Here is a 24,302-nt window from a genome sequence, read left to right on the forward strand (position 1 = left end):
ATCTATAGTATCAGATTTCTTTAGAAAGCTTCAATTCACATGGATGGACCCTGGAAACATAAGGTTATGTGAAAGAAGTCAGTCACCAAAGGACCACTATATCATCCCATTTGTATGAAACACCCAGAATAAGCAAATCTAGAGAAATGAGCAAACCTATAGAGATAAGCAAATAAATTACTAGTTGCTTGGGACTCAGAGTAAAAGAGAAAACTAGAAGGTTTTGTGTTGAGATAATGAAAATGTCCTATATTTGATAGTAGTTAATAGGTACAAAACTCTAATGAAGATACAAAAACCTGTTGAATTGTACACTATAAGTGAAATTGTGCTGTGAATTATACCTCATAACAACAACTTACTGCCATTGTGTGGACTCACTAAGAACTGACCCTACAGTGGATTTCCAGATGCTGTAAATCGCACTGGAGGAAGACTGCCCACCTTTCTCCCACAGAGCAGCAGGTGGATTTGAATTGTCACCTTTGTGTTAGCAGTGCAACTCCCTATTCACTGTTCCCCACAGCTCCCTATATCTCAATGAAGTTGTCAAAAAATTCTCAATTTTAAAGTAGCACATCTACTCCAAATAATAAAATACACATTTTTGTGTCACAAAACCCACCTTTTCCTCTTGTTTTAATTAAGCATAGTAAGGGGGGGAAAGCAATGAAAACATAACCAGTTTTTCCAAAATACTGAATAATGAGAGCAATCTGGGCATTATATAACAAATACATACAAATACTAATTAATATCCAGAGTTATAGCATATATTTGTGAGTAATATGCCCAAATGTTTAAATTCATTTAACCCATTGTTTCAATTTCTTTTTAAACTTTTTCTTGTGCTTTGAATGGAAGTTTATAGCGTGAACCAGTTTTCCATTCAATTATTCATAGAGAATGGTTTCAATTTTCTACCTCTCAGATCTCTTAATAAGAACAGCTAACAGTAAAATTATTTCAATTTTATCTTTACCTCTACCATGCCTTTCCTGAGAACTCTGAGACAGACTCAAGAAAGTGAGTAGAGCAGAAAGACACAGTCTTTGGTTCAGAATTTTCCAAAATTGGAAAAGGAAGAAAACTTTTCTATCTGACTGTCCCATAATAGAGTCATCATCACATGTATCCACTGAGCATTACTGTGATGGAGGAATCCAATTTTCCTATTTCATTTCCATTCAAACACAATTTAAACTGAAATAGCTGTTAGTGGTTACTACACTAATACAGGTATAGACAAACTACAACTAAATAGTAAATTCAAGACAAGGATTTAGTATACTAAAAATGAATTCTAAAAAAATTACTAAGGTATTCATAAATTCAGCATATCTAATTCTAAAAAAAAATTTAAAAATCTGACTTTACAAACTCACCTGGCCATCTTCCATTTTGGCTTTAGGGTAGTTGAGGATTAGTTTTGTAGCCTGTTCCCACTTTGCATGTGTGTCTTCCCAAGCCTAAAATGAAGGTAATTAACATTTGAAAGCAATTTTAGGCCTACAGATAACAATCAATCAAAATGGCCAGGTTTCATAATTTGGTGGTTATGACAAGTAGATTATCCTTAGACTTGCTGCAAAAGTCATTCCAAGTCATATCTATAAGACAAAGCTTCCAAAATTGAGAGCAGGGACACAGTCTGATTCTGTCGCCAAGGGCATACCTCAGTGTTCCCTGCAGTGGGATGCTCGATGCGCCTTAGCAGTGCCATCACTCTCTTCTGAAGTGCTGCTCTTCCTAGGCAAAGACAATAACAAATCAAAGTCACTGCTCTCAGAGCCCTGTTTATCAAGGGAAAGCCTAATAAGCACAACCCAAAATGTGCAGGAGGCATGAAATAAACACTTTGCATAATAAACTGGTAACTTCCTTCCACCAGTCTTACAGAAAAGGACCCTCACAACATCTACAGCATAAAGTAGCTCCTCCTTCTTCTATTTACATTTGAACATATGACAATGTGTTTGAAACATCACTACACACAGTTTAGGCAAAATAAATTATATCATCTAAAAATGACAGTAATCTGTACTGTCCATTATTTAACAAATAAATATAGCATAATAAAAACACAGTGAGAAAATAACAGTTGATTTCAAATGCTATTTCATTTTACTTCACCTTATTCAGAAAAAGATTTCCCTTAAGCCTCAGAGATTAGTTATTGTTGTTAGCTGCTATGAAGGCCACTCTAAACTCATGGTGACCCATACATGCAGAATAGAAGTGCTGGTGCTGGAAAAAGAACGACTTCATTATGTTTTTAAATGGCTTTTCAGAAGCCAGGTGCAATCTGAGATACATGACTACATTTCTAATACAATCAGGTGTTAAATCGTGCTTGAGGGAGACTATCAAGACACATTTCTCTACAATTACCTGTTGACATCATATTGCTGACAGAGGCAAACTCCATGAAGGTGTTGTAGTTGGGTAAAAAGTTGTGGACTGAGACTTCATCCACCCCACAGCGGATATCTGCTTCCTCACAGAGGTGGCAGAAACAGGACATGGCAACCAAAACAGCTTCAGTGTCAGGGCTCCACAGAAACATGTACAGGGCCACTTCGAGTTTGGTCTGGGCTTGTCGGCATATTGGTGGGGTTCCACCACACCCTGCAGCACTATCCTGGGAGTCAAAAGGCGGGAGGTTCATTATTTGCAAAAACCTAAGCATCCATCTAACTGTACCTCAAATATACCTTCACAAAATAGCCCACAAGAATGCTCCTTTTTAATCATGATAGGAATTTTTAATCCTTAAAATAACTTGTTTGAAACAAAAATCAGATTATCTGAACCAACACAATGCTACTTCAAGACAGGATATGTATTATCCCACCTGAGATTCTAGAAATATAAATTCAGCTACTACCATGGACACAGTAAAACATCAACATGCATCTACTAAATGAAATACAACGAACTTGACATCAATGCTAAACAAGAAAGGAAGAGGATGAAGGAAGGAAGATTTGGTTGAGGAAAGACTCAGGGTAAAGTACATTACAACATAGATTAAGTGAGAGCTCAAACAAGAACTATTTCTGCAGATGATGTCCTTGATACTGGATTACACAGCCCCAGAATGTACAACAGGTTAAGTTCTGCACTTACAAAACACATTCAAATTCTGCAAGCAAAACAGACAATAGTAAATACCATACTTTCTAGTTCCTTTTCTTTCCCCAACAAAAGATTATATAGTAAAAGTGCGAGAGAAGAAAAAAAGTTTGGTGTAAAAAAAAAACACAAAAAACTTGTGGAATATGTATTATGATTTACTTTTAAAAGGTATTCCACTTCCGAAATAGTGTCCTCCAGAAACCCTATGAACTTGGAGAAATGATTAAAGTTATACAAATGTTCAGGTCTTTTGCTCTTAGGGTCATTATGAGTCGCCTACAACTCGACAGCCCTTAAGAACAACAACACAGAGAGGGCTCAGGTGGCCTAGTGGACAGAAATGACGCTACCAAGCCAAAGGTGGGTGATTTTAATCTGTAGCCCTCATGCCTGGTTTCAATTGTTTTTGGTCAAACATTCTTCTAAGTGGGAGATAGCAATGCTCTGTGCATTGCTGTACAGAGATAACTTGTGGTTGCTGTGATGCTGAACATTGTAACACTAATGTGTCAAATGCAGTAATAGTTACCTACAGCGGACAGTGTTTGGTGGAGTACCCTGATTAAAACAAGCTTGGAATCAGGAGTAGCATCCACTTCCAAAATACCTTGCATCTGGAAACCCTATAAACTTTGAAAAACTAATAAAGTTATACAAGACTTTGAAAAACTATGAAAGTTATACAAGTGTCCAGGTCTTTGTTTCATAGGGTCGCTATGAGTCATCTACAACTTGATGGCACTTAACAACATATACAAATGGAATACTATGCAACACTAATCATTGCTGGAGCAAGGATTCTGTCAATTAATACCTTATTTGGGAGGGACTGGAGAGCACTATGCGGAATGAACTAACTCAGTCCCAGAAGAACAAATACTGTATAAAAAATAATTACGTAGAATGAGTATGAAGATTCAAAAGGGGGCAGGGTGGAAGCAGAGGGGTGAGGATGGAGAGGCGTTAATCATAGGACAGCATAATTCAATGGGTGGGATGAGTGAAGGAACTGGGAAGGATCATTTGTGAAAAACAATGTATTCAAACTTTCTAAAATAAATTCAAATAAAATTTTTTAAAAAGTATTAGTTATATAAACAAAAACCACTTAACTCTAACACTAAGCAAAATGCTTTCTCTTTCTCCCAGAAAATTTGTACCTTTCTTAAGGAACAACTATAAAACACCCTGGGCATGAATGTTCTGGGTTTTTTTGAGTGGAAATCTCTCATAATGATCCTTATTACTACAGTTTTATCAAATAGGCAAATGTTGTGTATAATTATTCCATTTAATTCTCACAACTCTGAGCGGATCACTGAAGGCGTCAACTAGGAGTCGCCAAGGGAGTCACATCTAAGTCACTATTTGACTTTAAAGTCAAAGAGGCTGAGATGTGGACATGTTAAAGAACATGCTCAAAGTTCCACAAAGAAGAGTGGTCTCTCAGGAGCTCCTAGCTTGTATCCTATATTACCTAGTTGAAGTTTGCTAAAGTTCACTTAGGAAAAAAATGACAGTACAGGAAAATGACAAAACGCCTTGCTTACCATAGATGAGTTTACTTTTCCCTTCCGGACAGAAGGTCCTGGAGCGCAGGTACGTAGCAACTCTTCATGATCCATGGACATCTGACTAGTATTTCCACTAGAAGGAACGTCACAACCTACCCCATAAAGGTATAGGAAGTGACAGGAACTTCTATCTGTCTGCTAGAGGAGGGGAAAGAAAGTAACCTCTATTGGAGTACTACCAATAAGAAGGAAAAAAAAAGTACTTCACATGAGCTGTCTTCCTATTGCAGATGATCCTGAAAAACTTCTCCGCTCAATTGCCCACGCCTATCCCCCAAAACTTTGAGAAAACAGTCATTTGTAATTGATCAAGTCAAATGAAACATCTCTTAACTACTTCCAAATCATCACATGTTCAGAAACAAAAATTAAATCAACACAGACACTAGTAAAATATCTACAGCATAAATCTACTACATGAAAATTCTAACTCATTTTCCAATAATTTCTAAATGACAAAGCTTTTCTCTCATGTGTATTCATCTTAACTGTCACATCAGGATAACTGGAGTTACTGCTTTGGAATTAAATTCCTCTCATCCATCCAGTAATTAAGTCTGGTACATATAACAAGTATGTTACAAAAGTTAATTGTCAATATAGTACTGATTCATTACTGCATTGCTAATCCTATTACCTACAGAATAAAATCATAAGAGCATAAAACTGAAGGTAAATACTTCCTTATCACTGAAATATTGTCAAGGTCTTTAATATTAACTAAAATGAGCCAATATATAAATGAATCTACTTCTCCATTAACCTCATTTCTAAATTAAAACTTAAAACTACACAATATGAAAAGTATGTAAGTTTGGTACATTTAAGGTCTCACAAGTGGGTAAAAATTAATTAACTCAAATACTCCTGTAACAATGCCATGAAAAGACACTAATTTTTACTAATTGACTAATTATAGAAAATATACACTAATGTTAGCCTGGGTGAGCTTTGTCCAAGACATGTGTGTGTTTGTTCTTTCGGCAATCCATGGGTATACTCTGTACTCTTCTCCAACAATACAACTCAAAGGCATCAATTCTTCTTCTATCATCCTTATTCATTGTTCATTTCTCAGATGCACAGCAAGTGATTGAAAAGACCATGATCTAAATCAGGTGCACTCTAGTCTTTAAACTGACATCACTGCTCTTAAGTATTTTGGAGATGTCCCTGGTAGTATACTTGTCCAGTGCAATATGTTTCCTGATCTTCTGACTGCTGGTACTAAGGCTGTTGATTGTGAATCCATCAAGATGAAATCAATGACAGTTTCATGCCTTTCTCCATCTATCATAATGTTGACTGTTAGTCCTATTGTGAGGATCTTAGACATAAGACATTAGATATACTTCAAAGTGATTCATTTTACATGTCCAGTGATTCTCCCGGGTGCAGTGACGAAAGAGGGCATGAGTAAGGCTGTTTCTGATCACCTGGCCCCATCCATCTAGGAACTAGCACAATTTTCCACCATAACAGAAAACTGGTAAAGGAGAGACAGAGCTTTCTGCCTCACCAGACTGGCACCTGGATGACATGATAGGATGAACAGTCAGCAGTAGTATCTGACTCAAGATGCTCATTCTACAGATGAAGAAACTGACATTCAGAGAGGGGAGGTAACGTGAGCAAGATTTCCTGTGATGGGCTGATTTGGCTGTGATGAGTAAGCACTTAAATTCCTAAGGTGGGTGAGAGGGCATAGTGTCCAGCAGAGGTGTGACTTGGGTCTCAAATCAGAGTGTGTGGGTATTCTTTTGGTTCAGTGTGAAGAATGGATCATGCTGCTCTTTGCTCACTTTCCATATATGTTTCTGCTTTCTTGCCTACACACTGCTTTCTCTAACATATATCTTTTTTTAACATGCAATTTTTTTCAAATAGAGAATTTCTTTTACAAAATAGAATGTAATTTAAATGTCATCTCTCAGTGTGCTATCAAAAAGCATTATTAAAAAACATAGATGTTAATTTTAACAACAAAAATAATGTAAGGCTCTTCTCTCTCCCTCCAGAACCTTCTCCACATGTTTGAAGAGCTCAAGTTCAAGCTATTTCAGTCTAAGGAGACTATTTCCAATCTTTTCAAGAGATAATCTGTGAAAGAGAAATATAAATAATCCTAGACTGAAGATTCTCAACTTCTTCCTTTCAGCTTCCTGATAAGTGATAATTGTCTGGACTAGCCAAGCCAGAAGATGTGAGTCTTGGTTATCAACTTGAGAGTAAAGATGGAATATATTGTTAACCTACTTTTTATCCAAGTCATCTTCACTCTTTTCATCCTATGCTACAGATTCCTAATTTAACTACTAGAATCATGAACATTGTGGCTATAGAGCGAAAACTTCAGAATAATTTCTAAATGTTAACTTGTGGACCCCAATACACTGCACATATAATTCTATGAGGATTCTGTAAAATGAAGATGCTGGAATAGGACGTAACTAGGCTAATGAACACTTACTTAATCTTTCATTACATTCTAAATACTTTTCATTTTTAAAGATGTCATTTTACTTACCTTGTTCTTAAGAAGAAATTTATTTCTGCAGATCAAAATTTCCCGCAACCATTTGAGAATTTCTGTGCTACTAAGCATTTGATGACTAGTTAATTTCTTGCAGATGTAAAAAAGCATTTGTGAGCTGCAGTAACATAAAGTTCATTGTTATCAATATCATCAATACAAAAGAATAGTATTTTCTTTTCATGAACACAGATCTAGAAAGGCTGATTTTTGTGTCTAGAGCTACGTTACACTGGAGGCAGCTGTGTTAAAGACAGTGAGACTGCCTCAGGATAGGGCAGGGTTCAGAGTTTTTGTTCACTGGGTCACTAAGAGTTGTAGTCAACTCAATGATATGTAACAATAACAACAGGGTCACTTTTAAGGAAATAGTTGCCAAAATGTTAATAGCATCATAAAGGAATAGGGCTTCAATATAGTAAAAAGCAGCAAGTATTCCCACTTCCTAAAAACTCTAACTACTCCATTTCTGTAGCCACATCCTTACAACAGGCTAAAAAAAAATTATGGACAATGTGCATAGCAATTTTTATATAAACTCAACGCTTTAGAGTAGGAATGAGTAAACTGCTAGGCTAAATCCAAACTACCACAGGCTTTTGTAAATAAAGCTTTACTGAAACAATGCCACAGCAATTCATTTACACACTTGTCTATGGCTGCTTTCACATTCCAACAGCAGAGTTGTTACAGAAGCCTCAAAAGGCTAGGATTTAATGCCAGTCTACAAAACTGACTGTGTTTATGATAATACAGAAGCAATATTGAAGGCTTATACATTTAGATTTTCCCCGAGGTGCTGTCTTTGTAGTTATTAAAAGACAATTTTCAAACCTAAGTAGAAGATTATAAAATTTTGCCCATTATTTTGCCTTCTATGTTAAGTCTACAACTAAGTTGTCAAGAACTCCTATCATACAAAAATTTATTCAAGATCATTATTTAAAACACTGAAACATACTATTGTAATAGTTGTTGTGTACCACAGAGTCAAACTGACTCACGGCTGACCTTCAAGAGAGTTTTTTGAGGCAATAAATCACACGTGAGAAAAATGTTCATCTTTCTCCCATGGAGTAGCTGGTGGATTTGAACCACATGCCTTTGGGTTAACAGTACTACTCCTTAACCATCAGAGCTCCCTGAAACATAGTATTAAGAGCCAAAAATTTTAATGCTTTGGTGGCCAAAGGGTTGGCAATTCAAATGAACCAGTTCCTCTATGGGAGAAAGATGAGCGTTTTACCCCTGGAAACCTGATGGAGGGCTACCATAAGAAATGACTCAATGGCCTTCAGTCTGGTTTTTATGTTTTATAACTGCAAAATGTACTAGACGTGTACTTAAAACTACATAAATATGAAATAGAAGTGAGCACACTAAATGGTGGCCCAGTCGATAAAGAGCTGTGTGCACCTATCTAGTGTCCAAAAGTGACACCTATCTAGTGATGTGCATCCACCAGCGGTTCAACCGAAGCAACCTCCTCCCTTGTAATTTACAGCCTCAGAAAAATCACCAGTGGATCAGACATGATTTGCTTCTGACTCAAGAGCAATGATTACAAGTTTGGTTGAGTAATAAATTTTAGTACAATCTTAAAAATTTTCAATTTTTAAAAATTTACTTTCTAAATTGCTGTGACATTGCTTTTATAGGTAAAATTTTTAAAAAATTCTAATTAACAATTTCAAGTCAAATAAAATGCACAATCATTAAACTTCTATAGGTACAAGTGGGTAAAGTTTTCCAATGAGCTAAGCACTACTGAACTATAGCTACTGTTGAAAGATAAAACACAAAATAATGCTTTATAATTGAACTAAAAAAATAAAAGTATATATACCTAATCTCCCAAAACGTTTCTACAGGAGCATCAGGATTCCACAAATCAATGCTATCTAGCTGATGAAGAACCAGCAGGGCCTGTAAAAGAGAGAAAAAGAAGACCTTTACTTGAAAAAATGCAAAAAAACAGATAACCTAGCTATCTTACAAATGCTAACACAATGTGAGTTATTAAACTGTAGCCTCCATGTAAAGAAAAAGGAATAAGAGAAAGTTGAAATCCATATGTCTAGGAAAACAGCAACTGAAAGATTAAAAAAAAAAAAAAAAACACAACCCAACTCTATACAGAATGAAATACTTTTATTCCTTTATTCTTCTTTTAAAAGACTTGCATATTTTCCAGCCTGGTCCCAGCGCTAAGGCCTCCGCAAAGGGTGGTGAGAAGAAGAAAGGCCGTTCTGCCATCAGCGAAGTGGTGACCAGAGAGCACACCATAAACATTCACACGTGCATCCATGGAGTGAGATTTAAGAAGCATGCTCCTCAGGCACTAAAGGAGATGGGAACGCCAGGATGTTCGCACTGACACCAGGCTTAACAAAGCTGTCTGGGCCAAAGGAATAAGGAATGTCTCATACTGCATCCATGTACGATTGTCCAGAAAACGTAATGAGGATGAAGATTCCCCAAACAAGCTGTATACACTGGTTACCTATGTACCCGTCACCACTTTCAAAAATCTACAGACCATCAATGTGGACGAAAACTAACAGCTGATTGTCAAATAAAGTTATAAAACTGTCAAAAAAAAAAAAAGATTTGCAAATAAATTGAGGGCTGCGGTGGTTCAGTGGCATACTTTTCACTTTCCAGGAGGGAGACCTGGAGTCAACTCCCAGTAAGGTACTTCAACTATCGCCAATATCTATGTCAGCGCAGGTCTGCATGCTCCCTAAACACAGAAGCAATGATGTTAGTTCAAGTCATGTTTTTTTTAGTGTGACAGAAGAACTGATGCATCCGAGTTGTGGCAGTGCTAAAGAAGAGTACTGAATATCCTGTGGACTGCCAAAAGGACAAACAGATATGCCTTGGAAAAAGTGCAGTCAGAACACTCCTTTGAGGCAAAGATGACAAAGCTTTACTTCACCATACTTTGAAGATGTTGTCAGGAAAAGTTATTCCTTGGAGGCAAACTTGGAAAGATGGAAGGTTGGCAAAAGAGAAGACGACCCTCAAGCAGTTCAAGTGACTTAATGACTACTGCAATGGGTTCAAGTATGTCAGAGATGATGAGGATGACACAGGATCGCTGTGTCGTACTTGACCCAGTGGCACCTAACAACAACAGAAGGAGCTCTATTGTGACAGTCCACAGTGTTTGTGCTTCTGACCAGAAGGCTTCAAGTCTCTGGCAGTCTGAATTCATTAGTGGCTCCTTGGGAAAAAAAGACTAGAAGACTTTTCCTGTTAAGATTCAGGAAATCAGAAATCTGACGGAGGGTTCCTATAAGTGAGAATCAATTCAGTGGCAGTGATTTTGAGGTTTTTACTTTTAAGAACATGCAAAAGGCTTAAACAAAGTTTCCATGTAGCATCCACATAAGAAAAAGCAAAGAGAGAAACTCTGGAAATCCCCAAAGGTCTGAGAAAAGAATGGGAAGTTAGACTGGAAGGAAAGGCTGGAAACCTACTTCCCATGAAAATTCTACAGTCACAACAGGATCTTGCTGGGCATGGGACTGCCATGAATTGAGGTTTATTTGACAGTGTATTCAAAATTCAACACAATATATAAAGTTAAAATGACTGATGGCTTCAGAATAGAATATATACGTGCTCAAACTGATATAGAAATAAAATTATTTGAATAAATATCAAAGAACTCTATGGAAGATAAAGTCAAATCCCTAATAAGGCGAGCACACCAGTATTAATAAATAGAGCATTATTTTACTTTTAAGGAAAAGCAAAAGGTAATCTTGTCTGCCACAAATTCTTCTGGAACAAGATTCTTTTTTTAAAATGAGGAAGAGGACAGCAAATATCTTATATTTTATAGTCACCCTAAAATATCAATTTACCAAAGACTTAATTAAAAATGGAATTTGGTTCAAAAATATTAAAAGGCATTTAATGTTTCCTTCAAAATATACCACTCTTCACCATGAAAAATAGAGTCAAACAAGACTGTTTCTTCAAACAGACCTCACCCTAATCTCAATTCTATCACCCTTTCCCTGAGGTGAACACTACTAATTTTTATACATTCCTTTCAAAGGCCAATCTATTTGGTGATTGTTTATTACCCTATACACATTTTAATATTTGGGACAAATTCAGACAATTTTCCCTTTAAAAAAAGAAAACCAAATAGAATGGATAAACTGCAAATGGATGATGCACAAATAACCTGCCTCACCCTAACAAAAATCCTATGTCTAACTTTGGGTCACTTTATTTATTTTTTTTTTAATTTATTATTAATTTCAATGAAAATTTACAGAGACTTTGGATTTCCATTCAATCATTGTTGCACTTTTCTCCCTTCCCAACCCTCCCACCAGTACACTACCCTCTTGGAAAAGTAAAAGAAAAAGTCTTTCATTGTCTTACAATCCCTCCCCCCAGGTCGGCTCCACTATATTGCCTTCCCTCTGTACTCCTATCATGACAAAAATCCCTAATAATTTTCCCTCTTAAACAGTTTTTCCCGCTCATCTGTGCCAATGCAGTATACATTATTAAACCCATCCTTCTCAGTCTCCTCCCAACCCCAAGGTCAGTTCTGCTTTTACAACAGTGGCACCATGCAGTATTTGTCCTTTTGTGACTGGGATACTTCACTCAGCATAATGTCCTCCAGGGTCACCCATTTTGAATAATATTGCATGAGTTCCTTGTTTTTCAATGCAGCATAGTATTCCATTGTGTGAAAATACCACAGCTTCTCTATCCATTCATTTGTTGATGGGCACTTAGGTTGATTTCAACTCCTTGCTATTGGAAACAAAGCCACGATAAACATGGGTGTGCACATATCTGCTTGGATGTCAATAATGGTCTCTTTGGGGTATATTCCCAGTAGTGAAACTGCTGGGTCGAATGGTATCTCTATTTGCAACTTTTTGAGAAAGCACCATTCCACCTTGAACAGTGGTTGCAGCATTTTACACTCCAACCAACAGTCAATAAGGGTTCCAGTTTCTCCACAACCTCGCAAGCATTTGTTTCTTGCTGTTCTGTTAAATTTTGCAACTCTGACGGGGGTAAGATGTTATCTCATAGTTGTTTTAACTTTGGGTCACTTTATAAACTCAAAAGTTATAATGTAAGGATTATAATTATCTTATGTTACTGTAAGCACTTTATTACAATTACTTTTAGATAATTAAAGAAAATAAGCCACTGTGAGAAAAATAAGTCAAAAGTTACATAGATAAAACTCACATCAAAGAGAAAATTCAATTTTGTTATTAACAGACAAAATCTTAGTATAGTTGAGATATTTTAGGTTTTTTTAAAAAAATAGCAAATTCTTCATTTATATTTGCTTGATAATATATTTTTAACATTTGAAAGAAAAAGCTTTAACCTTCTTTCTGCCTTAACCTGATTATTTTCCTTTTTATGGTCCATTCTCCCCCACATATATTTAATAATGCTGTAAACATAGCATATTATTATATAGTATATACTGGTATGTCTGAATGGATGTTTAGCAGTTTGCCAACCTGAAATAGTTACTTTTGCAAGTGATTATTTAAAGCTTTCTTAATATCCTTCTATTGTAAATGAGAGCAATAAAAATCTCTGTGTGTAGTTTTTAGGGGGTTTTTTTCCTCCTACTGAATTGTATTCATGGGATAAAAAAAAATCACAGGTATGAAATTATCAGACTAAATAAAGGCCTATCCAAAAACAAAGCAAAGGAATACAATACTTTTATAAGACCAACAGCAATGTATACCATGTTGTTGCTGTTATGTTCTGCTGAGTTGAAATTGATTCACAGCTGAACCTCCAGTGGGTTTTCAGAGGCCATAAATCACCCAAAAGGAGACTGACCACCTTTCTTTTACAGGGTGGCTGCAGAATTGCCTTTGAGTAGGTAACCCAACTCTTTATACTAGGCCACCAGAACTCCCTACTATACACACAATAGAAGCAATGTGTGTAACAAGGAGTACTGGAACTTTCTGCTATACATTTTTACTGATACAATCAGTATAATTAATCATCATAAAAATCATTTTTACAAAATTCAACAGCATTTACATTCTCTAGGTTGGCTATAAAAAGACAGTAACAAGATTAGTGAGAAGGTGGAGAAGTCAGAAACTGGGAAAGTTTGGCACCTACTGAAAAAATAAAACAAAAAATTACCATAAGATCCTCCAATTCAACTCAGGTCCATAATCAAAGGATATGTCCACATAAAAATGACACTTGAATGTTCATAGTGGAATTATTTATAGTAACAAACGAGAAAAAAAAATTATTTATAACATAACAAACGAGAGAAAAAATAGTCAAGCATCCAATAACCGAAGAAAAGAGAAACTCTGCGCGTGTGTGTGTGTGTGTGTGTGTGTGTGTGTGTGTGTGTACACACACCTTTTCAAGGGTCTATTATTCAGCCATAAAAAGAAATAACTTCTGACATATGCTTTCTACAAGGGAGAAATTTGAGAGCATGTTAGTGAAAGAAGTGACACATATACAAATGGCTACATATTTGTGCAATTCCATACAGTGTCCAGAATATGCATATCCATAAAAACAAAGGTAAATTTGTGTTTGCCAGAGTTGGGTGCCACAGGGGAGTGGGGAAATCACATGGCTTATTTCTGTGGTGACAAAAACCATTCAACAACCAGATGATGATAACGGTTGCAGCAGTCTTGTGAAACTAAAATCCACTGAATTGTACTTTAAAATAATGAGCTTTGTATTTAGATTGTATTTTAGTAAAAAAAATTTAATACATATATTAAGAATTTTTTAAAAAAAAATTTAATTTTTCACTATATTTTGTGTGTATCATCAAATCAGATCTGACTGGTACAGGAGGAGACTGCCCCTCCTTCTCCAGCAGAGCATCAGGTGGATTCAAACCGTGTGCCTTTGGGATTGCAGTGCAACTTCTTGCCACTAGGCCACCAGAGCTCCCTAAGAATTTTTTAAAAGTAAGCTACCATAAAATAAAAAAAGAAAAACCAAAGAAAGTAAGCTCACAGTTAAAAAATTTAACATGTTCAACACTGTGATATATATATATAAATAAACCTTCTATTTCAGTAAAAAATAAACTCTCCCAGTAGAAATTTTTAAAGTGTAAAAAAAAAACAAATAGAACATTTACAGAAATTATATCTACCTACCTTTTATACCAATCACACACCAAAGAAACATCAAGAACATTTGTAATTATAATCTTTTCCCCCCAAGAGGCTAGAATGTGTTTTCCCTTTACCTCCATTGCTTCCTGAGCGATTTCCGGCATGTGTGACTGTGGGACCAGTTGGACGAGTCCTGTAATTAATTCTGCTGTACTGCCTTGAGTTTCAGGCCCCTGTTTTCTTGGATTCTGCAAAGAAAAATGAAATGTCAATTTAAAAAATAAAGTCAACTGCCAGTGGCTGGGAGGATGAGGAGTGAATCAAGAGTGACAAAAACCTGGGGCCAGGTTTTTTTATAACATGACAAAAATGAGTTAGTGGTAATTGTGACACAATCCTGTGGCTATACTAAAACTCTCTGAACTGTACATGTTAAAAAACTGAATCTTATAGTGTCTAAATTATATTTCAATTGAAGTAATAATTCTATTTTAAATAATTAAAACTACTTCTGTTAAGGATTGTCTTTACCTACATCTATAGTTAAACATCAATGTAAAGTTTCTAGAAAGTCTTATTAAAAAATCCAAAACTTAACCATCAAATTTTTAATTAAGAAATTGTATTAAGAAGCTTACTCTTCACTTATTAGCATGATTAGGTTCCAAAGACTAAGTAATTTCACAAAATCAACATTATAGTTGTGTCAAGGACCATGTCCTACTTTTTACCTGTACCCCAAACCCTATCACTCACCATCTACTGGTATCTCTGGCATGTCTTAGGATGTGAGTAGGGTGAATAGTCAGAGCAACCTTTCTCATCACCACTGAGGGTAGTGGTGGGGTGTTGCTCACCATTCTCCTGCCACCTGCCCTGGGCAGAATTCCACTTGTTCCCTATACATTTTATGCCTTGGGCAGGGACTGCACTCATCCTCCATCAGCCCCGGCCCTACAGTTCTTCCTCTTCCTCCCTTCAAGCCTTTCCATCAACTTTTCTGGTACCTAAAGGCTCTCCCTCAGTCTCCACCTATCCACTTACGACATTGTGCTCTCCCACCATACTTAGTGGCTGGACTCAAATATGATGCACACATGAAAGCCAACTCACTGCCATTCCTTATGACTTGGTTACCTAACCTGGTTACCTGGTTGTTCTGGGGCCTCTAGTTGCAGCTTAGGATGAGGCTCAGATCAAACTGGCTGTAAATGTGAAATGCCAGGTTAACAAGATATTCACTAAGTGAAGAGTAGGTGTATGGGAGGCTAGAGAGAGCTTTTAAAACTCTCCTTTGGGACTCACTGGTTTTGACAGATATAACTGTGATCAAAGGTTAAAAAAAATGCATGTTGGTTGAAGAGACTACATGATCAGCCTCTTCATCCAGTAATGAACATGTCCAAACTACAACCCTACTATCAAAGAAGAGCATGATGTTAAATGTGTCAAAAGGGGTAGTTAAGAGTTGTTGCTAAGTAGTTGTTGTCTAGTCGATTATGACTCATAGCAACTTTAAGAACAATGTATCTGAACCCTGTCCTATCTTGTATAGTCATCATCTCTGCCACAGTAGAGCTCATTGTTATACTTACTTTGTCAATCTACCTTCCCCTCCTTCTCTAAGCCTCCACCTTTCCAAGCATGCCTTTTCCCAAGGACTAGCCCCTCCTAACAATACACCCAATGGGAGACATTTTACCACCCTTCCCTCCGAGACTATCTTGCGTACTCTCTCTCCAACACATATCATTTGTTCTCTTGGCAGTCCAAGGGATGTTTAGTGCTCTTCTCTAGCACCACAACTCAAAAGCATTATTCTATGTCTTCATTCACTGCCCAACTCTCAGAGGCATATCAAGTTACTGGAAAAGCCATGGTTTTAAACTGACAACCTAACTCTCTAGCACTTTGAAGAGAGGTCTCTAAATGGAGAGCTTTCCCATTGCAATGCCTCTTTTGATCTCCTAGCTGCTGGTACCAAGGACACAAATTGTGGATCTTTAAATAAGATAAAGTCATTAACAATTTCTATCTTTTCTCCATCTATTATGATGTTGCCTAGTGGTCTAGTGGTGAGGATTTCTATGTTCTTAATGTTGAGATATAATCCATATGAAGCTGTAGTTCTTGATATTTTGCAGCAAGCACTCTTGACTTCCTCCTCACTTCCAACAGGCAAGGTAATTATCTTCTCCATAATGTAGGTTGCTTGTGAGTCTTCCTCCAATCTTGATGCATATAAAGATCTTGATATAGTCCAGCATCTCAAATGATTTGTTTGAAACAGAGATCAATTATGGGGGAAAAGAAATAGCTTTGCTGTACAACTTTCCTGATTTTAAACCATGCTGTATTCCCTTGCTCTGTTCAAACAACAACTTCCTGGTCTAGGTAGAAGGTTTACATGCACACAATTAAATGATCTGGGGTTCCTATTTGTTATCCACAATTTGTTATGACCCACAGACATAATACAGCCTTTGCACAGTCCATAAGACACAAGTAGACAACCTTCTGGTACTGTCTGCTTTCAGCCAAGATCAATTTGACATCAGCACTGATATTCCTAGTGTCATGCCTCTTTTAAATACAGCTAGAATCTCTGGTGGGTCTCCATCAATGTACTGCTTTATCCATTTTTTAATAATCCTCATTAATATTTTACTTGCATGTGCGTTTGATATTGGTAACGTCTACATTCCATGGGGATCACCTTTCTAGGGAATGGTGACAAACACCAATTTCTTTCAGTCTGTGCCAGTTCTTAATGAGCCTGGTGAGTATATCCAGGGCTGTTATCTGTCTGTAGAAGCAGGTCAGTTGGTATCCCGTCAACTCCTAGGACTTTATTTTTTTCCCAATGTCTTCAATGTCACTCAAATATCTTCCATCATCACCACTGGTTCTTAACAATATGCTATTTCCTAAAATGGTTCTATGGTACAATGACTCAACTGTATTCTTTCCATCTTCTTTTGATGTTTCCTAGATCAATGAAGGGTTTTGCGTATGGCATTCTTTAGCACTGCAACTCAATGTTTAAGTATGTTCTTCAGTTAATTCAGCTTGAAGAAAGCTGAAAAAGTTCTTCCCTTGTGGTTTTCTAAGTCCAGGTCAGGTCTTTGCACATATTAATATAATACTTTGCTTTGTCTTCTCATGTTGTCCTTTGAAATTTGTTCCTCTCCATCACTTCGGCAAGCCTTCCCTTTGTTTTGGCCTCACAATGTCCTAGTGCAGTTCTCAGAGTTTCTCACGACATCCATTTTGTTATTTTCTTTCACCCCTATGTAATGGCCTTCTCCTCTCTTCATGGATATACCTGATGTCATTCCACAACTCATTTGCTCTTCAATCATTAGTGTTCAATGTCTCAAACCTATTCATGACCTTGTAAGCCCAATTAGAGTTTAACTTCCACCCAAGAGCAATTTGAATAACAGTATGAACAGATTTGTTTTTGCAAAAGATCACCATTTCAATGCAGAGAAAACTCCTGGAAAATGAGAAATAAAGTTGTTGTTATGGGCAGTAGAGTAATCTGTGACTCATGGCAACCCTATGTAGAGAGTCTCTGAAGCCCGCCCTGTCCCGACCCAGTCTCAATGACTCTGACACACCTATCCTAATTGCCCCAGTTGCTGTATCAATCCATCTCATCCAGATCTTCCTCTCCTACACTGTCCCTCCACCACTTCCAAGCATGATGTCCTTCTCCTTCCCAGCCACGTGCCCAAAGTATATGAGAAGGAACTCCAAAATCCAGGAGAAACTTGGGTTTCACCCTCTCCAAGTTAGATCTATTTGTTTTCTTGGCAGTCCATGGTATGTTCAAGACTCTTCTCTAGCACCATAACTCAAAGGCATCGACTCTTCTTATGTCATCCTTAGTCACTGCCGAGCTCTCTGATGCATAACAAGTAATTGTGAAGACTATGGCCTGGTTCAGGCTCACCTTAGTCTCTAGACAGACATCACTGCTTCTCAGTAATCTGGAAAGGTCCCTGACAACAGATTTACCTAATGTAATTCATCTTTTGATTTCCTGACTGCTGGTGCCAAGAGTGTTGATTGTGGAGCCAAGCAAGATGTAACTGTTAACCTCAATATCTTCTCCAAGCACACCAAGTGGCCCAGTGGTGAGAAATCTTAGTCTTCTTGACAGTGTGCTTCAATCCATACTGAAGACTACAGTCCTTGACCTTCAACAGGAAGCACATAAGTTCTTCCTCAGTTTCAGCAAGCAAGGTTGTGTCATCTGCATAATGTAGATTGTTGATGAGTTTTCCTCTAATCCTGATGCCACATTCCTCCTCACAAAGCCCAGTCTCCCAAATTATCTATTCTGCATCTAGACTGAAAAGATATGGAGACAGGACGCAGCCTTCATGTACTCCTTTCCTGATTTTGAGCCATGTAGTTTCCCTGCTCTGTTTTAAGGACTGCTTCCTTGTCCAAGTATAGGTTTCACATAAGCAAAATAAATGTTCTGGGATTCCCATTCTTCTCAAAGTTAACCATAATATAAGAAAAGCAAAACTGAAAGAGTAACAAGGATGAGTACAGCAATATTATTATTAATTATAATATTAATTATATTACTATAGACATTAAAATATTATTTCTTTACAAACAGCATTAGTGAAATTGTTTTTAGATGATGAGTCGAATAAGACTCTTTAACAACCCTATGAACAAGACCTGAACCCTGTTCTATCCTGTGCCATCCTCACTCTGACACATAAAAGCCCATTGCAACAGTGTCCACATCAGTCCACTAGATCAAGGGTCTTCCTTTCCTTCACCAACTCTCCACCCTTCCAAGCATCATGTCCCTCTCCAAAGAATAATCCCTCTAAGCAACTTGCTCAAAGTATCATTCTTGCCTCATATCATATCATTCTTGCCTCCAAAGAGCACTCCAGCTGCACCCTCTCCAAAACATATCTGTTTGTCTTCTTGGCTGTCCATAGGATGTTCAGTGCTTTTCTCCAACACCAGACTATCATCCTTATTCACTGTCCAGCTCTCAGATGCACAGCAACTGATCCAAAAGATTATGGCCTGAATAAGACACACTTTAGTCCTCAAACTGACATTATTACTCCTCAATAATTTGAAGAGGTCCCTAACGGCAGATTTTCCCAGTGCAATGTATCACCTTATTTCAGGATTGCTGGTGTTAACTGTGGATCCAAGAGAGATGAAGATGTTGACATTTTCAATCACTTCAACACTCATCATAATGTTGCCTATTTGTCTAATGGTAAGAATCTTTGTTTTCTTGACACCGAGATGCAATTTAAACCAAAGGCTGCATTCCTTGATCTTCTGCATCAAGTGCTTCAAGTCGTCCTCACTTTCAGTAAGGAAGGTTGTGTCATCTGCATAACAGTTTATTGATCAGTCTCCCTCCAATCCTGATGTCACGTTCCTCTTCATGGAGTCCAGCTTCTTGAAAAATTTGCTCAGTGTACTTATTAAATAGGTATGGAGAGAGAACACAGCCCTGACACACTCCTTTAATTTTAAACCATGCAGTGTTCCCCTGCTCTGTTCGTACAATAGTCTCCTGATCCAGGAACAAGTTCCACATGAGGACAATTAAGTGCTCTGGGACGCCCATCCTCCTCAATTTCGGCCACAACTTGTTATGATCGCCACAGTCAAACGTCTTTGCACAGTCAATAAATCACAAATAGACATTCTTCTGGTATTCTTTACTTTCAGCCAGGATCCCTTTTACATCAGTAATGATACCCTTGGTTCCATGGCCTCTTCTAAATTCTGCTTGAATTTCTGGGAGTTTCCTATCTATTTCTTGTTCTAGCCATTTTTGTATGATCTTCAGCAGTATTTTGTTTACACATACTATTAATGACATTGTTCCATAGTTTCCACATTCAGTTGGATTCTCTTTCTTGGGAATGGGAACAAATATAGATCCCTTCCAATATGTTGGCCAGACAGCTGTCCTCCAAATTTCCTCGCATAGACTGTGATGAGCACATCCAAGGCTGCATCTATTAACTGAAACAATCCCATTAGTATCTCATCAATTCCTGAGGCCTTATTTTTTGCTAATATCTACAGTGCAGCCTTCCTCTTGCAATATTTCCTTCTTCATTACCACTAGCTCCTGTTTATATGGTACTTGCTGAAATTTGTCAATCAGTTCTTTCTAGTACAGTGATTCTGTATATTCCTTCCATCTTCGATACCGTCAAGGTCATTCAATATTGCCCGTAGCATCTTTCAATATTGTAACTCAAGGCTTAAAATTGTTTATCAGTTCTCTCAGCTTGAGAAATACAGAACAAGTTTTTCCCTTTTTATTCTCCAATTACAGCTCTGCATATCCCATTATAATACTTTTCTGTCCTCTTGAGCTGTCCTTAGATATCTTTTGTGAATACCCTACGAACACTAGAGGAAGGAGAATTTATGAAACTACCTAATAATTTTTCCTATATTCTTCCCAATTATTAAGAAATGGAATTTTTACATTAAATAACCAAATAATTACAACAGATTGCTCACAAATTTACCTATGGCTACTCTGAAGATTTGTGTGATACAAATGATTTATGTAACATTTCTATGCTAAAGGTTGGGGATCTGCATCCACTCAAGCAGTGTCACTGAAGAAAGGACTGATGAACAACTTTCATAAAAAGTATAGTCATGAAAACCCTACAAAGAAGTCCTTGTCTATGAAAAAGGGAGGGTTCACGAGTCAGAAACGACACAGAGAATTCATGTTTTGGTTCTTTGAGAAAAGTTGTGTAACTAACCACTAGATGGCAGCAAAGAAAAATAATTTCCATTTTAAATGCCCCTTCTAGTTGCTACATTTCAAAGTTGGGACAAGTTTAGCTTAAACTCTTGCCCTTTTTTTAGCTGTAATAATTCTTTAATTATGTCCTTAAACTGCTTTTGGAGATTGACTCCCAAAGGCATGTTATTTTCTAATTACTTAAACTAAATATGCAAAAAATACAGATGAATTATTTTATTATAAAAAGAAAATATTTTATGTAAATTTGTAAAGCAAGCTGAGCTTTTGAAATGCATAGAATATGTGAAAAATCCATCAAGTAAAATTTGAACCTTGTTAAACATTCATAATAACTCCCCCCCTCCCCCCCAATCTACTGCTGTCTTGATAAGGAAATGAGGCAATAGATGATTTTATGTGCCTTTTTCTTAGCAATAAATGCATTAATCTGATATATTTTTATACTTTTATTAACAGAATTTATAAATAAGCAGTACAACTTAAAATAAAAGGAAGAACTTAGCAAAATTTTTGTCTTTTGTTAATTTCAACATTTTACAACCATGTAATTGCATTGAACATTTTTGGGGGGGGGGTGTGTAAGTGGCACATAGTAAACCTAAGGCTTTTTTTTTTGGTCTTACAAATAATTGGCTTTAATATTTCTTTGCTAGTAAAGGAATGATAGTATGTTTATTGTTTTGCCATAATGAGAGCAATCTAATTTAAAGAGAAAATTCAATGATTAACTTTTTGGGGAACATATATATTATCTGTATTTAGAGAATATGTTTTAATTTAGGAGTTCTAGATTATTGAAAATGGTTAAACACTTAGCTGCTAAATAAAAAGTTATTAGTTCAAATTAACTTAGAGACATTTTTGGAAGAAAGTTCCTGTTGAAATACTTCCTTAAGGACATACTTATGGGCATCTATGCAGTAATTCTATATTACACTAATGCTACATTAAGTCACTATACATTGGAATCAATGTCAACTCATATGTTCATGTGTATCCTTTTTTATTTTTTCCTGTCAATTACCTCTTAATTAAAAAAATATGTATACTATCATTCACTTTCATATTATTGTTATACATTGTTTCATGAATGTATATTTTGTTTTATGCAATCATGGACATTGTGTTTTATATAATGAATTACTATTGATTCGGTATTCTTATCTCCGTCTTAAGCCAACATTACACCTTACCTGTTTCTTCACTTTACAATCTCCCCACTAATCTCTGCTATTCTAGTGATTTCATCTTTTTACTTCCATCCCCTTTCCCCCTTTTTATTTTAAAATTATGTGTGTGTGTGTGTGTGTGTGTGTGTGTGTAGGAAAGAGGATGAAAGGCACCCAAGCCTCAAGGACTCTCCTTCGTAGGGTCACTATGAGTCGCCTGCAACTCGATGGCACTTAACAACAACAACTTGCAATAGCCTTATTGTCTATCTAGCGATCTAGATTCCTCCCCGATTTATCTCCTCTTGTCTAAGTCCTTGTAGTGTTATTTGTCTATTCATTCAATTTCTATTCTTCTCCTCTCTTGCCCTCCTCAGTTATCCACATAGTGTCACAGTAGGTGTCTCCACAATCTTCTTGATTAAATGTTTATATAAATAAATTCACATTATAAATTTAAACCTAGCTTAAATTCCAGAATAATTTACATGATGTTCAGCATTTTAATTACTGCAACTATATTAAAATTATTTCTTATTTTCTTCAGATTGTAAGCCAATTATTCTTTAGCATAATTATTTGTGTACCTGTATAGATTTTTTAAAAATTTCTTTCCTGATACTCTTCTGAGTACAGCTCTACCAACAATGTATGAGAGAATTCTCCACCCCTCCCCCGAATTCAAGAGCACTTTTTGCTACCATATTTAAATTACTTGCCAATTTAGTATGTTTAAAAATTTTAACTCATTATTTTTAAATTTTTAATTCCCTCTCTAGCAGAAACTATTATCTATTGTGCTTTGAAACAGTTCTCTTTAAAAATATGCTAATATCTTAACAACTCGTTTTTGTTGTTGATTGCTGTCAAGTTGAGCAGGACTCACTGTGGCCGGCCCTATGAACAAAAGGCCTGAAGTCTTTCAATAACTATTGTCATTTATCAAAGTTCATCAGAACAGAGCAAGGAAACACTTCATGGCTCAAAATTGGGAAGGGCGTACGCCAGGGATGTGTCCTGTTTCCATACCTTTTAAATATGTGTGCAGAACAGATTATCCGGGAGGCTGGGCTCTATGAGGAGAAGTCTGGTGTCAGGATTGGTGGAAGATTCATCAACAATCTGCGTTATGCAGATGACACAACCCTGCTTGCTGAAACTGAGGAGGACCTGAAGCGCTTGCTGCAGAGGGTCAAGGATTGCAGCCTCCAATATGGATTGAAGCTCAATGTCAAGAAGACAAAGATTCTCACCACCGGATGGTGAAGAGATTGAGATTGTTCACAGCTTTAGTTTGCTTGTCTGCACAGTCAACATTCTTGGCACCAGTAGCCAGGGAATTAAAAGACATATTACGATGGAAAAGTCTGCTGTTAGGGACCTCTCCAGAGTACTGAAGAGCAATGGTGTCTTTCTGGAGACTAAGGTGAGTCTGATACAGGCCATGGTCTTTGTTATCACTTTTTATGCAGCAGAGAGTTGGACAGTGACTAAAGAGGATGGAAGGAGAATTGATGCCTTTGAGCTGTGGTGCTGGAGAAGAGTATTGAGGGTACCCTGGACTGCTAGGAAAACAAACAGATTCATCCTGGAAAGAGTTAAACCGGGTGACTCCCTGGAGGCAAGGATTCTGAGGCTCTGTCTAACATACTTTGGACATAAGGAGGGGCCTGTCCTAGGAGAGGGACATCATGCTTGGTAGGGTGGAGGGACAACACAGGAGGGAAAGGCCCTCTATGAGGTGGATTGATTTAGTGACTGGGGTAGTCAGGATGGGTGTGTCAGAGACAGTGTGATTGGCACAGGACAGAGCAGCATTTAGGGCTGTTGTACATAAGGTCGCTATGAGTCTCAAGCGACTCAATGGCGCATAAGAACAACAAACGAATGGGTAGAGAAGCTGTGGTATATTCGCACAATGGAATACTATGCTGCATTGGAAAACAAGGAACT

The 24,302-nt window shown here is 37.0% G+C and overlaps 1 protein-coding gene across 1 annotated transcript in view; it reads right to left on the reverse strand.

The window, feature by feature from the left end:
* Positions 1-24,302, reverse strand: part of NF1 (neurofibromin 1) — a 330,500-nt gene that overhangs the window by 163,052 nt on the left and 143,146 nt on the right. The window contains exons 12-18 of the mRNA XM_006891069.1: positions 14,513-14,626; positions 9,092-9,171; positions 7,240-7,363; positions 4,689-4,850; positions 2,392-2,641; positions 1,676-1,749; positions 1,386-1,469 (exon numbers count right to left, since the gene is read on the reverse strand). Coding sequence (XP_006891131.1) covers positions 1,386-1,469; positions 1,676-1,749; positions 2,392-2,641; positions 4,689-4,850; positions 7,240-7,363; positions 9,092-9,171; positions 14,513-14,626 — 888 coding nt within the window. The remainder of the gene's footprint in view (positions 1-1,385; positions 1,470-1,675; positions 1,750-2,391; positions 2,642-4,688; positions 4,851-7,239; positions 7,364-9,091; positions 9,172-14,512; positions 14,627-24,302) is intronic.

This window comes from Elephantulus edwardii, unplaced genomic scaffold (assembly GCF_000299155.1).
Source record: "Elephantulus edwardii isolate Elephantulus edwardi_28Jun2011 unplaced genomic scaffold, EleEdw1.0 scaffold00094, whole genome shotgun sequence".
NCBI classification, from domain to species: Eukaryota; Metazoa; Chordata; class Mammalia; order Macroscelidea; family Macroscelididae; genus Elephantulus; species Elephantulus edwardii.